General features: G+C 47.8%; 3 protein-coding genes across 4 annotated transcripts; 2 read left to right on the plus strand and 1 right to left on the minus strand.

The window, feature by feature from the left end:
* The first annotated feature begins 391 nt into the window (after nt 1–391).
* On the plus strand, nt 392–3,562 carry LOC123444626 (probable E3 ubiquitin-protein ligase RHC1A). 2 transcript variants are annotated; one of them, XM_045121413.1, is made up of 2 exons: nt 392–493; nt 2,295–3,562. In XM_045121413.1, exon 2 carries the CDS (start codon nt 2,302–2,304, stop codon nt 3,292–3,294), a length of 993 nt encoding a protein of 330 aa, XP_044977348.1. In that variant the 5' UTR covers nt 392–493; nt 2,295–2,301; the 3' UTR covers nt 3,295–3,562. The 2 variants fall into 2 exon arrangements, with proteins under 2 accessions (XP_044977348.1, XP_044977349.1); XM_045121414.1 differs by lacking the exon at nt 392–493 and adding an exon at nt 548–1,668.
* Nucleotides 3,563–3,652: 90 nt separating this feature from the next.
* Nucleotides 3,653–8,179, plus strand: LOC123444625 (4-diphosphocytidyl-2-C-methyl-D-erythritol kinase, chloroplastic). Its single transcript, XM_045121411.1, has 11 exons — nt 3,653–4,047; nt 4,422–4,517; nt 4,621–4,689; nt 5,166–5,270; nt 5,364–5,420; nt 5,532–5,732; nt 6,695–6,787; nt 6,854–6,953; nt 7,086–7,185; nt 7,624–7,709; nt 7,896–8,179. Exons 1-11 carry the CDS (start codon nt 3,847–3,849, stop codon nt 8,006–8,008), a joined length of 1,221 nt encoding a protein of 406 aa, XP_044977346.1. The 5' UTR covers nt 3,653–3,846; the 3' UTR covers nt 8,009–8,179.
* A 140-nt stretch (nt 8,180–8,319) lies between these two features.
* LOC123444627 lies at nt 8,320–9,505 on the minus strand. Its single transcript, XM_045121415.1, has 2 exons — nt 8,505–9,505; nt 8,320–8,411 (listed from the first exon to the last, which is right to left on the minus strand). The coding sequence occupies exon 1, from the start codon at nt 9,005–9,007 to the stop codon at nt 8,525–8,527; it is 483 nt and encodes a 160-aa protein (XP_044977350.1). The 5' UTR covers nt 9,008–9,505; the 3' UTR covers nt 8,320–8,411; nt 8,505–8,524.
* Between the last annotated feature and the right edge of the window lie 4,383 nt (nt 9,506–13,888).

Consider the following 13,888-nt stretch of genomic DNA (forward strand, 5'->3'; position numbering starts at 1 on the left):
AGTAAGTACATAGGGAAGTGAAAATTCCAATCACACGTTGGTTCTTTTTATGACAAGTTTTTTTTTTGCGACAACTTTCAAAAGCACACCAAAGACTGATATTTAAGCCTAGATTATTTTTCGTTTTCAGAATTATTTGATACTCGTTCCGACCCATGCTTGCTGGTGGTGCCCCGCAAGCAAAGGGGTGCGCGTATAGCGTGGTGATCGAGTGGTGGTGGACCGCGCCACGCCTCCTCCCACCCGCGCGCACGCCACCCAACCATGGGGCCCCGCGCGGTACAGCGAGCGGCGCACTGCTCACTCGACTCGATCGGTGGCACCGCCGTGCCACGCTTCGCCGCACAACCCGCCGCGTTTATATGACCGCACCGCCTGATCACTCCCCGACCCGTCACCCATCAACGCACGTACACACTCCTCCTCGGCTCCTCGCCACTCCCCCAACCGCCCGCCCCTCCGCCATCCCTCCTCCTCCCCGCCGGGATCAAAGGTACGGTACCGTCTGCCCCGACCGATGCTCTTCGTGCTAATCACTTAGGGTTTCTGCGGGAGCGCCGATCCCGGCGGCCCCTTTCCGTGCCCAGCCGCGTGAGATTTGGGGCGGGGGTGGATTGGATTGCGCGCCGAATTGGGGACGCATGGTTTGCTATGCTAGATTCACGCATTGAATGATTCATGGCATTGTTCGTCCCTTGTTTACCTTCCTGTCAGGGGCGAATTGAGGCCTGCTGTGAGATTATTATCGATTCCTGACGCGAGCTGTGAGATTACGAGTTCTGTCGCCTCACTGCTACAGTATTTCCTTTTGCACCAGACGAATGCGTGGTCCTAGGGTTGGCTGCGTCGACGCAAAGATCGTTCCCCTTTTAAAATTGGATTCGGGGAACAAGTTGTTGCAACCTGCAGTATTTTTATCTGGTAGTAGGTATACTAACAAAATCACTCCGACATAAAGGTTCTAAATACACATCTGCGCCACTTATCATAGCAGCCTCGCAGGAAAATAGGGTTTCTCACACAGGCTGGATATCCTATTAGCAAGTGTAGGAATTCTGTGCTCTGTACCGTGTTAGCAGAATGATAGTGCATCCGGTGCAGGGGATGTCTGTGCCCGGAATATGTTCAAGCATTGGATTGGATGATCCCTCTTTGGCCAAAGTAGTTCCTTCGACAGGAATAGCATGGGCCGTTTAATGGGTAAATAAAGCTAAAATTTGGTATAGCAAGATAATTAGCTCATGAGCTTCATTCTCAGTAATCATGTAAGTGGATAGTTCACTAAGAAATCTCTGGCAATTACTTTGTTCATTCAGAGGACACCATCAGTAGCATGCTCACCCAAAAATTTGGTAGAGTAGGATGATTGGCTCATGAGCTTCATTCTCAGTAATCATGTAAGTGGATGGTTCACTAAGAAATCACTGGCAATTACTTTGTTTATTCAGAGGACACCAATCAGTAGCATGCTCACAGGCAACCATATAAAATTTGGATAGCATACATAACCAATCATAACTGGTGAATTTTCCATGTAGTACCCTGGGGATTAGGGGTTTATCCCCGAAACACGCAATCTAAGAAGCCAGTTCAATTCAGCATAGAAAAAACAGCAATAAACACTGCCTGCAGTCTTCCAAACCTCAGTGGGATAAGTTCTAAAGAAATGTGAGTTGTTCTTATCTGTTATCTCCTTCCACTCTACTGAAAAACAAACTGTACAATAGCCCTCAAATGTTAACCGTAATGAAATGTGGAGAAAAGTAAGCGTTTGAGCTTACAGTTTTCTTTTTGTTAAATTACATTAATAAAACATTTCAGCGTGCACTCTGCATACGGTACAAATCACACCTAATTGGGCTGGTAAAGTTGTCCTTTCTATCACAGCGTAGCCAAATGGACTGCATTCTATCTTGTGATAAGTTGAGTAAGATATTATCACTGTAGTAGCACAGTACCTTCTGACACCATTCTCTTGTTCTCTTTCTGATATGGATTAATATGGAGTTAATTGTTGTATGCATCAACAATAGAAACCCAAATTAGGAAATATAGAGGTGATATTTGCAGTTAAACACATTGATTATGCTTCATGACATATGTATAATCTATATGAGCAAACTTGCCATTTGATGAATGATGAGTTTGGTGTAATATTAACCAAGTACAGTTATCCTGCTTACCTTTTCCCTTCGTTCTCACTTGTGCTAGTGTATCTTTTCAAATGTTGCACGTCGTTGGTACTTCGAAACATAAAAACTTCCTGCTAATGCTGAGAGCTTAATCTGTCACAGATACAAGATGTCAGATAGAGCCACACATTGGTGTTATGCCTGCCGTCGGCCAATTCGTCTTCGTGGACAAGATATAATCTGCCCCAACTGCAATGATGGCTTCATACAAGAGATCAGTGAGATAGGAGGCGCTTTGAACACCTACGGTATGTTTGGGCCACGCTTCGATCGCCTAGATGGACGATTTGGAATGATGGACGCTGTGTCTGCCCTCATGCGACGACGGATGGCAGAAATGGGCAGCAATCCTGTGTTTGATCCTAATGCAGCCGGGGCAATCACCGCACGAGGAAGGCCGCCCTCAATTGGCCCTAGGCTGATATTCGGCAGCAACATGCCTGCTCAAGGGAGCGACGAGGGTGGAGTAAACGTGCTTGCCAGGGGAGGTCGCAGAATCGGCGCGGACCGTCAAAACTTCGGCAGCTTCCTCGTCGGTCCCAGCCTCGAAGCTCTGTTCGAGCAGCTGCTACTGCAGACCGGTAACCGTCAAGGACCAGCGCCGGCTCCGCAGTCCGCGATCGACTCCATGCCGGTGGTGAGGATAACCCGCAGGCATCTGAGCGATGATCCAGTTTGCCCAGTCTGCACGGAGAGATTCGAAGTCGGCTCGGAGGCGAGGGAGATGCCGTGCAAGCACCTGTACCATGCCAACTGCATCATCCCCTGGTTGGTTCAGCACAACTCCTGCCCAGTTTGCCGCCACTCGCTGCCGCCGCAGCGAGGATCAGACAGCAATGCAGCCCGCTCACGACCTTCGGTCCACAGCAGCGAAGCTGTGAGCCGTGGGGTCACCGGAGCCGGAGCTGGCCCTGGGCCTGTCACGAGGAACGAAGTCGACGACGGAGAGAGCTCCTTCTCGTTCCTCTGGCCGTTCGGGTCGAGCCCCGGCCCCGGCCCCGGTCCCAGTTCTTACCAGTACGGAGGAGGCGGGGGCGAGCCCGCGGTTTACAACGACGACCCTGGCCAGATAACCTACTCCGAATGGCACTACGACCCCTGACAGACGCTCCCTGAGTTCCTGCTCCAAGCAGGAGACGTGGTGTGCAGTCTAGATATATATATATATGATGAATCTGTGGTGGATGCCTGTAGCGTTCACCTTATGTTGGCCGGAGGCCTGGAGCTGTGTATAAATGTAAGCTGCCTCCTGGGCATTCAACTATATTCTGTACCAGTAAAGTACAGTATATCGAACCTGTATTACTATCACACGACGATAAGCAGTGAGTGAGCAAGCATAATCCGATCCGAAACGGCAATTTTCGTTTTCCGCGTGCCGCACGAGATGCCATTTTGTCCTGCTACTGCTACTACTTGTTTAATTAGGCCGCCCTGACTTATCTATATCACGTTCACCGAAATTCCAAGCACATGTCGAGGACGAGGAGGGCCTCTTTGACCGGAGGCGGGGAGGCCGCTGCTCAAACCCTCGCCCCGCCAGAGCCAGAGCCAGAGTGGCCGGCTAGCTACCGCGTTATCTTCTTCCTTTGCCCGCTCCTCCTCCGCGTTCCTCGGCTCCGAATCCGGCCGGCGCCCGCGCCCGGCGGCAGCCATGGCGTGCTCCGCCCATCTCCTCTCGCAGAGCCTGTGCCAACCCCACCGCTCCTGCCCGGCCCCGTCCAAGCGGCACCTCCGGTTCCAGGCCAGACCCGCGGCCGCGGCTTCCGCCGGCGTCAGCTCCAGCGCCAGGAGCCGACGGTCTTCTAGTATAAGAGTCGCCGCGTCGGCCGAGCAAGGGAGGAAGAAAATCGAGGTAATTGATTGCTCTCTGCACTCTCTACGGGCGTTGTTTGTGATTTCTGACACCCCAATTAGTTGGTCACCTGCGCAATTCCCTCTGTGGTTCGTGTGATTCCGGCCATCCGAAGATGCTTTGCTGCAGATTAATAACACATGGACTGATGGACAGTAGTCATGGACTTTCAATATTTCATTCCGAGAACACCATTTGTCTTGGCTGTAACATAGTGAATTGCTTCCAGCTCCGTTGTGATGCATTGTTTTCCTTGCTGTAACATAGTGCTACGATATCTGCTTTGCAGTTTTGGCAATCTAAGAAATTCTACTGCAGCTGTTGTTTCTCCTGCATATTTTGTATTCTAATTTATAGCTGTGTTTTTTGTTCAGCTTACGTATGACGCACAAGCCAAGTTTAACCAGCTAGCCGACCAAATTGACAAGGATGTGGGGATTACACGGCTCAACCTGTTCTCACCTTGCAAAGTATGTACCTGTTGTTATGTTTGTGATAAGCAAGGAAAATGATAAATTTGGTTCTTATTGTTTTGCCCATTGACCTAGACCTGCATAGCATTTTACCTTGTAGATTAATGTCTTCTTGAGGATAACCGGGAAGAGACCAGATGGGTTCCATGACCTGGCTTCTCTGTTTCACGTGAGTTATTTCTTGTGCTTGTTTTAGTGATATTTAGTGATATATGCATGGACATACGTGGAAAGGGTGATTTTATAATTTTAGTGCCATTAATCTTTTCATGGAGTTGTAGTATGGAAGATTAATATTTTTTGGGGGAAAATCCAGCAGGTGGAAGATTAAAAATAAATCTGTAGAGATGTTTCTTTTATTCGCACAATCTGTCAGACGTACCAACTTATCAGCTGTATGATCTTTTCTATTTACTAATATGTCAGCTTCCCCCTAAATTCATGTGCATCGGGTAATTTGAGCTAGTAACAAACAACTGGCTCTGCAATGTACACTATTCCTTCTCCAAATTAAGTTGCCAAATCTGATCTTAGCCCCATGTTATAGTGTCATGTCCTTCCTTTATATTTATATATGGTTATGATTCGTTCTGCTTTGTAGAGCTGTTCTCTGTATCACTTTTGATAATCATATATATGAACCAGGTGGTTAGTTTGGGTGATACTATCAAATTCTCACTGTCGCCAAGTAAGAGCAAAGATCGGCTATCAACCAATGTTGCAGGTGTCCCAGTTGATGAGAGTAACTTGGTATGTTTGATATATGCTTCTTACACGGACTAACAAATACACTTGAAGCATCTTTATTACCTTACCTTACTTTTTTATTTCATGAATTTACAGATCATCAGGGCACTTGATCTGTACCGCAAGAAAACTGGCACCGATAAGCACTTTTGGGTATGTAAACTGTACATCGTTTTGAAATTAAAGCGAGTGAAAGTTATTTTATTTTACTCGGCATGTTTGCTATAGATTTTATCTTTTACTCTTGTCCTTGTTGAAGTGTAGATACATCTTGATAAGAAGGTCCCAACTGGTGCTGGTCTTGGTGGAGGAAGCAGTAATGCTGCAACTGCACTATGGGCTGCTAACCAGTTTAGTGGTAGCATTGCTTCAGAAAAAGATCTTCAAGAATGGTCTGGTGAGATTGGATCAGATATCCCCTTCTTCTTTTCACGAGGAGCAGCATATTGTACCGGTAGAGGAGAGGTATGTGAAGCACTCTCCGTTCTACTATTATTTTCTTTGAATCATGGTAATACTAGGCTTCTAATTGTAGTCCTTCCCAGTGGACAGTCCCTACTCCATTAAGGCATGTGCAGTCTTTCCCCCCCTTAAACAGAGACCAAAATGTGTGTCATTGTATATCATAAGAAGGAATCATGATGATACGAAGTAGGAGGGAAAATAAAAACTGAAATTGATACAAAGCAGCCTACTAATGAACGAAAACAATTAATGGCAGCAAAAAGAAAAAGACTATACAGGGAGCTAGCCTGCACTACCCTACGGTAGAGCGTAGGGAGACAGGGCATGGAGTGTTAGACGCTGGAGCGCCTTCACATCTGCCAACATCCAAAGCTTAGCTTCCCCCAGGATGGAATCCAGCAAAACTTTTCCTGGAGTTGCTGCAAACTGAGTGATGATTTTCTGTGATACTGGCATGAAACTCTTTGTTTCAATCCTGATAGTACAATCTGGGTCTTCCAAAAGAACTTCAGTACCTTTTTCAGTTTCTTATATGTGAAGTCTTGTGTTAGAAAAAAGCTCTATAAGAGAAGCCAGGCCACAGTAATATGATTGGAGTAGATCCATCATTCGGTTTCTTACAAGTACATCTATGATATCCTGGAACAGAAAGGGTGAAGTATTTCACCTGAACCCTGTTTCAACTTATTGACAGTTGCTTAGATGATTGGTTTGGCTGATACACTATTGCAAGCTATTGAAATTGGGTCATAATACATCACTGATTTTTGTTTATAGGAGTTGCGTTGCTCGACTGTATTCAAGTAAATATTGACTTTTGTAGAGAGGTTCCCTTCAGATTCCAAGATGTTTTTCATTACTATAAACTAGACACTGACATGGAAATGTATCCATGATCTCTGTTTACCTTGCTGCTGAAGTGGCTGATTATAATCTACAACTTTGAAGTTAAATATATGCAGATTGTCCAAGATATTCCAAACCTGTTGCCAGAGAATCTGCCAATGGTTCTAATAAAGCCACCTGAAGCATGCTCAACCGCTGAAGTTTACAAGGTAATAGGTATTTCAATTTCTTAACTGAAAGTGCATGCTTTTCCTAACAAGCTTCGTATACTGCAGCGACTCCGGTTAGATCAGACTAGTCAAGCTGATCCTTTGGCTTTGCTCAAGGAAATTACGCAAAATGGGATATCACAAGATGTCTGTGTAAATGATCTAGGTATGGAGTGTGTGATTACAGTATGTTGTTATAGACTATCATTATACTAGTATATGTTAAACTATTTTATTCTGTTTGTTGCTGAATAACATTCAGTAAAAATGGTTCATGTTCCTCATTTTCTTTTTCCAGAGCCTCCAGCTTTTGAGGTGTTGCAGTCACTAAAGAAGTTGAAGAAACGATTTATTGCATCCAATAGGGGAGATTACAGTGCTGTTTTTATGTCAGGAAGGTAAGAGGGCACATTCTCTTACCAAACTATGAAGAACCTGGTTATTCCAAAGTAGTCTTATTCTAGCGTTAAATCACTACTCCATTAGAGGTTTCGAAAAAAAAAACTACTCTATTAGAGGAGTATCATACTATTGTATTATCCTGTGTCTCTTGTCTCAGTTTATATTTGACTTCCGTCAGAACATTATGCTTTGCCCTGGTCTTGAGCCCATTAGATGAGTCTTTTTGGCAGCCCCAGTTATGCAATTTTAGCTGTGTAGTCTTATTCTTTCAAGTTTCAGTAGCAAAAATGTCTTAGTTAACGTGTGGGATTCCATGCTACAAGGGCGGATATTACCTCCCTATGATTGTCCAACACTCATATGTGCATTGAATTAGGAACTGCATTTGCAGTCACCGTATTTAATTCGGACAACATTGTGAATGCTTCATGCAGTGGAAGCACGATTGTCGGAATTGGTTCCCCAGACCCACCTGCGTTTGTGTATGACGATGAAGACTACAAGGACGTTTTTGTGTCAGGTATGCTGGCTGTTGCATTTCACAGAGTTTATGTTTCTCATCTATACTCGGTCAAAACGCTTACCTGAATTGCTGAACACATGACAAAACTGGATTGCTCATATCCGATTAGACAAAAGGAGTGTTAAACAAACAATCTGGAACCTATATTGCGCTAATTTCGAATCCTTCGTGTTTTTGGTGCAGAGGCTCGCTTTCTCACTCGCGAGGAGAATGAATGGTACAGGGAACCAATGTCATCGAGTGCCACGTTTAGCAAGGAAGACTCACTGTCAGAGGCAGCACCGGTCGTTGACTGACTGAGTGAGGCTCTGTATTTGGTCTCAGTTTTGTGGTTGTGGTACACAGGTGTGAATTTGTTCCAATCCATGCTGACATGAGAAGAACAGCTACACTATCAAGTTTGTTGATAAGAAAAATCGAATTTGTAATGGGAAACGGCAACGAAATTAAGCAAATCCTGGAATTAACTACTCGTATTTCAGTAGGTACCTATCACCAGTTCACCAGCATGCGCAGCCATAAGGAATCACAATTGTTTCCAGATCACTTGGCAAGAAGAGTTGGTGCATTCTGCATGAGAGAAAAACACCAGGTTTGGTTCTAGATATAAGAGGAATCAACGTTGACTTCAAATCTTCCATTCCATGAGAAAAACAAAGCTTTGGCATAGATCCCGTTCAACTGCAACCATCACATGATCTAGCAAGGAAGAGAACAACATTGACGCCCTTGAAATCTAAACTGAGCTGCGGAGAAGAAACTAATCGAATCAAGGGAGTCGCCGTCCGTTACCACTCCAACTCCAAGCAAAGTCATCGTTCCGATTCCGATTCAGTTTGTCTTGCCGGATGGCGACGGCCCCGATCGTCCACCGCCGCCACTGACTGTGAACTCCCGTCTTTGCCATCCTCGACTCCGGTGGCCGAGGCCGTATCCTCCTCCACCTCCTCCTCCTTCACAGCCGGTGAATCTTCCGGGCCGAGGGCCTCCTGCTCGGCGGCCACCGGCGGGTTGAACGACCCAAACTTGGGCGTCCTCTCCAGCGCCACGAAACCGCCGGGCGCGTGCTGAAAGGAGAAGGACGAGCCGCCGTCCCGGTTCCCGTCCGCCTCGCCGTCCCCGCCCTTGGCCGCGGCACAGGGCACGTCGTCGAGCGCGGCGACGCTCGCGCGGCGCCGCTTCGCCCCGGGCCGCTCCTCCTCCCGGCCGTCTACCGGGGCCGGGCGCTTCTCGGGGACGGGCAGCGGAGGCGGCGCGGGCGGCCCGGAGCCCTCGGCCCGGGCCTCCGCCGCCATTCGGGCCTGGAGAGCAGAGAGCGTTGGGCTGGCTGGCGGAATTGGGCGAGGCGGGGTGAGGCTCGGGGAATCCGCGGGTGGGATCGGGAGTGGGGTTTTCTATTCCGGCCGAGTCACGGTGCGCGTGCTCGCCTCCGCCAGCTTCCCTTTTGTGGCCAGTCGATGACGATTGACGGCGTGAGGGTAACATGCGAGCCTTGTGGGACGGGACGGGACGACACCGCCCACGCTGCCCTCTCCTGCCGCTCGTTGCTGCACAGCACAGCACAGCGACGGCACCATTGCTGCGACACCGGCGGACGAATTCGTCCCGCCGCCTGAATTTTTTGTGAAGAAATGGGAACTGAAATTTAGGCCCTGTTTGTTTCATAAGTCCTAAAACTTTTTCAAGTGTTAACTTATAAGTCATAAGTCCCTACCTGTTTATTTACAGTTTGTTTACAGGGACTCATAAATCCCGAGTTCCTACCTGTTTGTTTACACGGACTTATAAATCCATGTTGCACATAATAAAATACACTTGTTCACATAACCCTTGTTCATACAAATGAATTGCAGAATAGTCATCAGTTCCAAAATGTTATCAGTTCCATCCTTTTCAGTTATTATACAGGAAACGGCAACAATACTAGTGCTGAATTCTGTTTTCCTATTCTACCTAGGGAACCAGCAACATGAACCATGCGTACTGCTGGAGTAGCAGGACCAGAAAACTCCAGCGCAGATAACGGGACGGGGGGGGGGGGGGGGGGGACGGACCGAGGGAGACCGGGTGGCGACGGGGCAGGGCGGCGATCGGGCGGCGACGGACCGGGGACCGGGCGGGGCGGGGCGGCGACCGGGCGCGCGGCCAGCGGCGATTGGGGCGGTGCGAGCGACGAGCGAGCGACGCGGCCACTGGATCGATGCGGGAGACTTCCGCGGGCCTAACCAGCAATAAGTCCCAATAAGCTCCTACTAGAGAGTCTTATTTGATAAGTCCCAAATAACCATAATAAGTCCCAATAAGTCCCTTGTGTTTGGTTTAGGTGGGACTTATAGGGACTTTTTTAAGTCCCAAAACCAATGTCCCTGGAAACAAACACCCTCTTAGACGCCACGGTCATAGTTCATGTCAGCTACAGCACCAACGGCCGGCACACATAATTTCACGCCGGCAAGAGCGTCAACGGCCAACACACGTGCCAACCTACAAAATAAACATCTTCATAGTTTCAAGTCAACAAGAGCGTCAGCGGCTGGCGCACATGCCAGCCTATAAGATGAACACCCCTATCGCAGCATGCTCGTGAGTCGGATGAATACCGCCCGTTTCCAACATTGTGGAGAAGCTCGACGACCGGTCCTGTGCAGGGCGAACGGCTGACAAGCATGTGCTCGTCGAGGCCATGATGGCAACGGAAAGAGTGGTCGGCTTGGGTCAGCTAAACACTAGCATGAGGAGGGTGTGCGTTGTCACCGCCTGTGTGGCCTTGACGACGCGGGCCTTGTTGTCCTCAACGACGGCCTTGTGTTGCACGGCGATGACCTTGAGGACGGCTTGGGTCACACAGCTTTCCGATCCGCATGTAACAACCCAAGTGTAGGGGCCTTCGCCCCTGGCGAGTGCATCATGGTCCTCGCAAAAAGCCATCTAAGCTTTCTCTATGCAAACAGAGCGTTTCAGGACCTCGATTTGAGTCACGGCGTCGTACAACTTCCGCACTAAGCCGAAGTAACTGCTCGGAAGAGGCTCGGTAGGCCACAACCGTATGTAGAGGTCCTTCATGGTAGGCTCCGCCATCCTGTGCAACTCCATGAGCTGTTTCATCTTGGTAGACGAGAAGGGGGTTGGGCTCGGGAGTCTGAAACTGTGCGCAGAAAAGCCTCTGCTCAACGTCCCCATCTTGGGCCGCGTAGTGCTTGGTCACGTCTGCTACACTCCGTGGAAGGTCCGTGAAGGCGCATAGGGAACGCCATAGCCGTGTAAGAAAGGCAAACCTGTTTCCACCAAAGACACATTGCAGTAAGTATGTCTTACCATCCGCAATCTTCTTGGCTTGGCGCACTTCTTCTTCGAAAAAACGCCTTTCTACCCGCTCTGATTTGAGTTCGGAGGACAACTTGGATAGCTCAGCCGCTTATTCTTTAGATTTTTGTTCCAAGGCCTCGCTCTTAGCGCTCGCATCTTGAAGCTTCCGCTAAACCTCAGCCACCCTAGCCTTGTTTCCGCCTCTCTCAACCTTCAACGAGTTTAGCTCGACGGCTGTCTGTTCGGCCACCATCTTATGAGCGGTGGCCTCTTGCTTGGCCTTCTCCAGTTCGGCCCTGAGTTTCTCAAACTCCACGTCCATAGCTCCTCACATGAATCGAAATCAAGATGTCATATACCAAAGCCAGACGGTACTAACCTATTTAGTACAACAAGAGTCTTAGCGCCACGCATCAAGCTTACCCTGCTTCTTGTCAAACCGACTATTAAGACGGATGAGCTCCTCATCGGAAACCTTGAGTTTTTCGGTTCAGCCCGGCAAGTTCAAGGGCGTTGGTGGCCACAACCGAGGACAAGGCCTGCGAGACAAGTTATGGATTGGTAAGCATCCGAGCTATCGGAACTGGGACATTCGGTCGAAGTACCCCCCTTGAGCTGTTATAGTTCAAAGGGTCCCCGAACTGTTTTTGTTCATGACTATAAGTTCTTTTGAGTCACGGGTAAGTTCTTCAACTCACCCATGGCTCGAGGGCTATTATACCTATAAGGCATGTAAAACCTTATAAATAAATCTAACACTACATGGTTTACCTTGAAGCCCGCCAGCAAACCGCTGAAGGCCCCGTTGAGTCCGATATCAACAAACTGAATTGTAACGACCAAGATGCGGTCCTTTCCGATCTGGGGATCGAGGTCCCGAATTGGAAAGGAGTGCATCTAAGCGTCTCGCAAACAGGTAACACATCACATACATAATAATAAAAGATAGACAATCAGGGGTTCAATTGCCTTCTCATAAATATATCAGAGTACATCACGCATACAATCAAAGTAGTTCTGCTACGGACTACAAAACAAGAGGAAAGGCTATGCTAGCCTGCTTGTTGGCCCACGATCGCGACCACGCCTCAATCTTCTAAATAGTTCACGTACAGGCGGTTGGACTCCTCGTTGTACCGCCACGCCAGTTGCGTGCCGTCGGGATCACCTGTCTCCGGGGTACCTGAACCTGTTGATTTTGTGAAGAAATCTGTGAGCCACGGGGACTGAGCAATCTATGACCTTGGTGCCAGAACTAGTCAAGTTATTAGGTTGGATAGGTTGAGTGTTTAAGGTTGCAGCAACCTAAGCTTGAAATGGTGGCTAACTTACGTAGAACATTTATGAAGGTGGACTATACTAGCGGTCGAGAGTACCTAATCACTAAGTGATCCTGAACACCTACCTACGTCATTCATAACCCCACCGTGTTCCCGATCGAAGAGAGATCTTTCAGGGGACAGTCACGGTTACGCACACGGTTGGCAATTTTATTAGTTTATGTTTAAGTTATCTAATACCGGATGTTAACAAAATATTCCAAGTTGCCACATAACCGCGGGCACGGCTTTCCGAAAGATTAAACCCTGCACGGGAGCTCCAACTAGCCCATCACAAACGTAAACAGGCCGCAAAGTAATCCTCTATCACGAATCTCGTGATCTCGTCGGATTCCTTAGAGGAAAACCTCAACTCTGGGGAGAACCAAAGCTTCACCGGGATTCATATATGCAAGATATATCGCTAAGGTAAGGCAAAGCTAGCAGGACCTCCCGACGTGTCGACGACCCTGATAAGAGCCGCGTATCTCAGTCTCAGGACACGCCGGATGAGCACAGCGTACAGTGGCCTGATAGACATCTCCCGAGTTGCCCCGGGTTGGCCCCGCACACGACTCTAGTTTGGACCAACACTCATGAGGAGCATTGGCCCGGGTTGTTGATTAAATTCCTCGGGTAGGCCATCCCCTATGCAGATTATTATTAAGTGATTAGCAAATTAACACCAATGTTGGGTCCTACCGGACAAGCCTTAACACTACGCGATTTATCGAGGGGGTCCCCATAACAACCCCGAACGTGTTAGGAGCGATCAATATGGAATCAAACACCGGTAGCCGGTAACTAGGGCGGCAATAACGGAACAAAGCACCCGGCAAAAGGCTAGGCCTTCCGTTATTTACCCAGTATATAGGTGCATTAATTAAATAACAGAATTTAAGATAATGATATCAAGCTCATGTTATCACATGAGTCAAACACCTGCATCTAGCAACGCTAACATTAGTAGCTGAACAAAGCCTACTTAGCCATTCAAGTTTGCTAGGAAGGGATGAGTGTCTGGGTTCATGGCATATCAAGAGGAAAATATTGCAGTGGTAGGCAGCGAGCATATGACAAAGGAAAAGTAATCTAGCATAACAAGTCTAGAGATGGAATCAAGATCATATCATCTTGCCTGTGATATCCTCAGCTTGGAATGATTCTTGATCGTCCTGCACGTACTCTCCTGACTCCACGTATTCGTTCTCCGATCCCGGTGCTACCCAACATAATAATAACATCCAATGAACAACAACACCTCAAGATGCAACAATCACATGATGCATGAGATGAATATGAGCATGCATCACTATTTCTATCACTAGCACAAACTTAAGGAGTTTAAACATGTTCCTGGACAGAACTTCATGCTAATCTATTTTGACATGCATGAGAATGACATGATCAGATGCGTCTCGAGAAAACGATGCAAAACCATATAAAGAACATTACAATCGGAGCTACGGATCAACGGGAATCAACGAAACAAGATATGAAGCCCTACGTGTCAAAATCATCACCACACAATCAAATGGCACAAATCTGGTA

This window comes from Hordeum vulgare, chromosome 3H, assembly GCF_904849725.1.
Source record: "Hordeum vulgare subsp. vulgare chromosome 3H, MorexV3_pseudomolecules_assembly, whole genome shotgun sequence".
NCBI lineage: Eukaryota > Viridiplantae > Streptophyta > Magnoliopsida > Poales > Poaceae > Hordeum > Hordeum vulgare.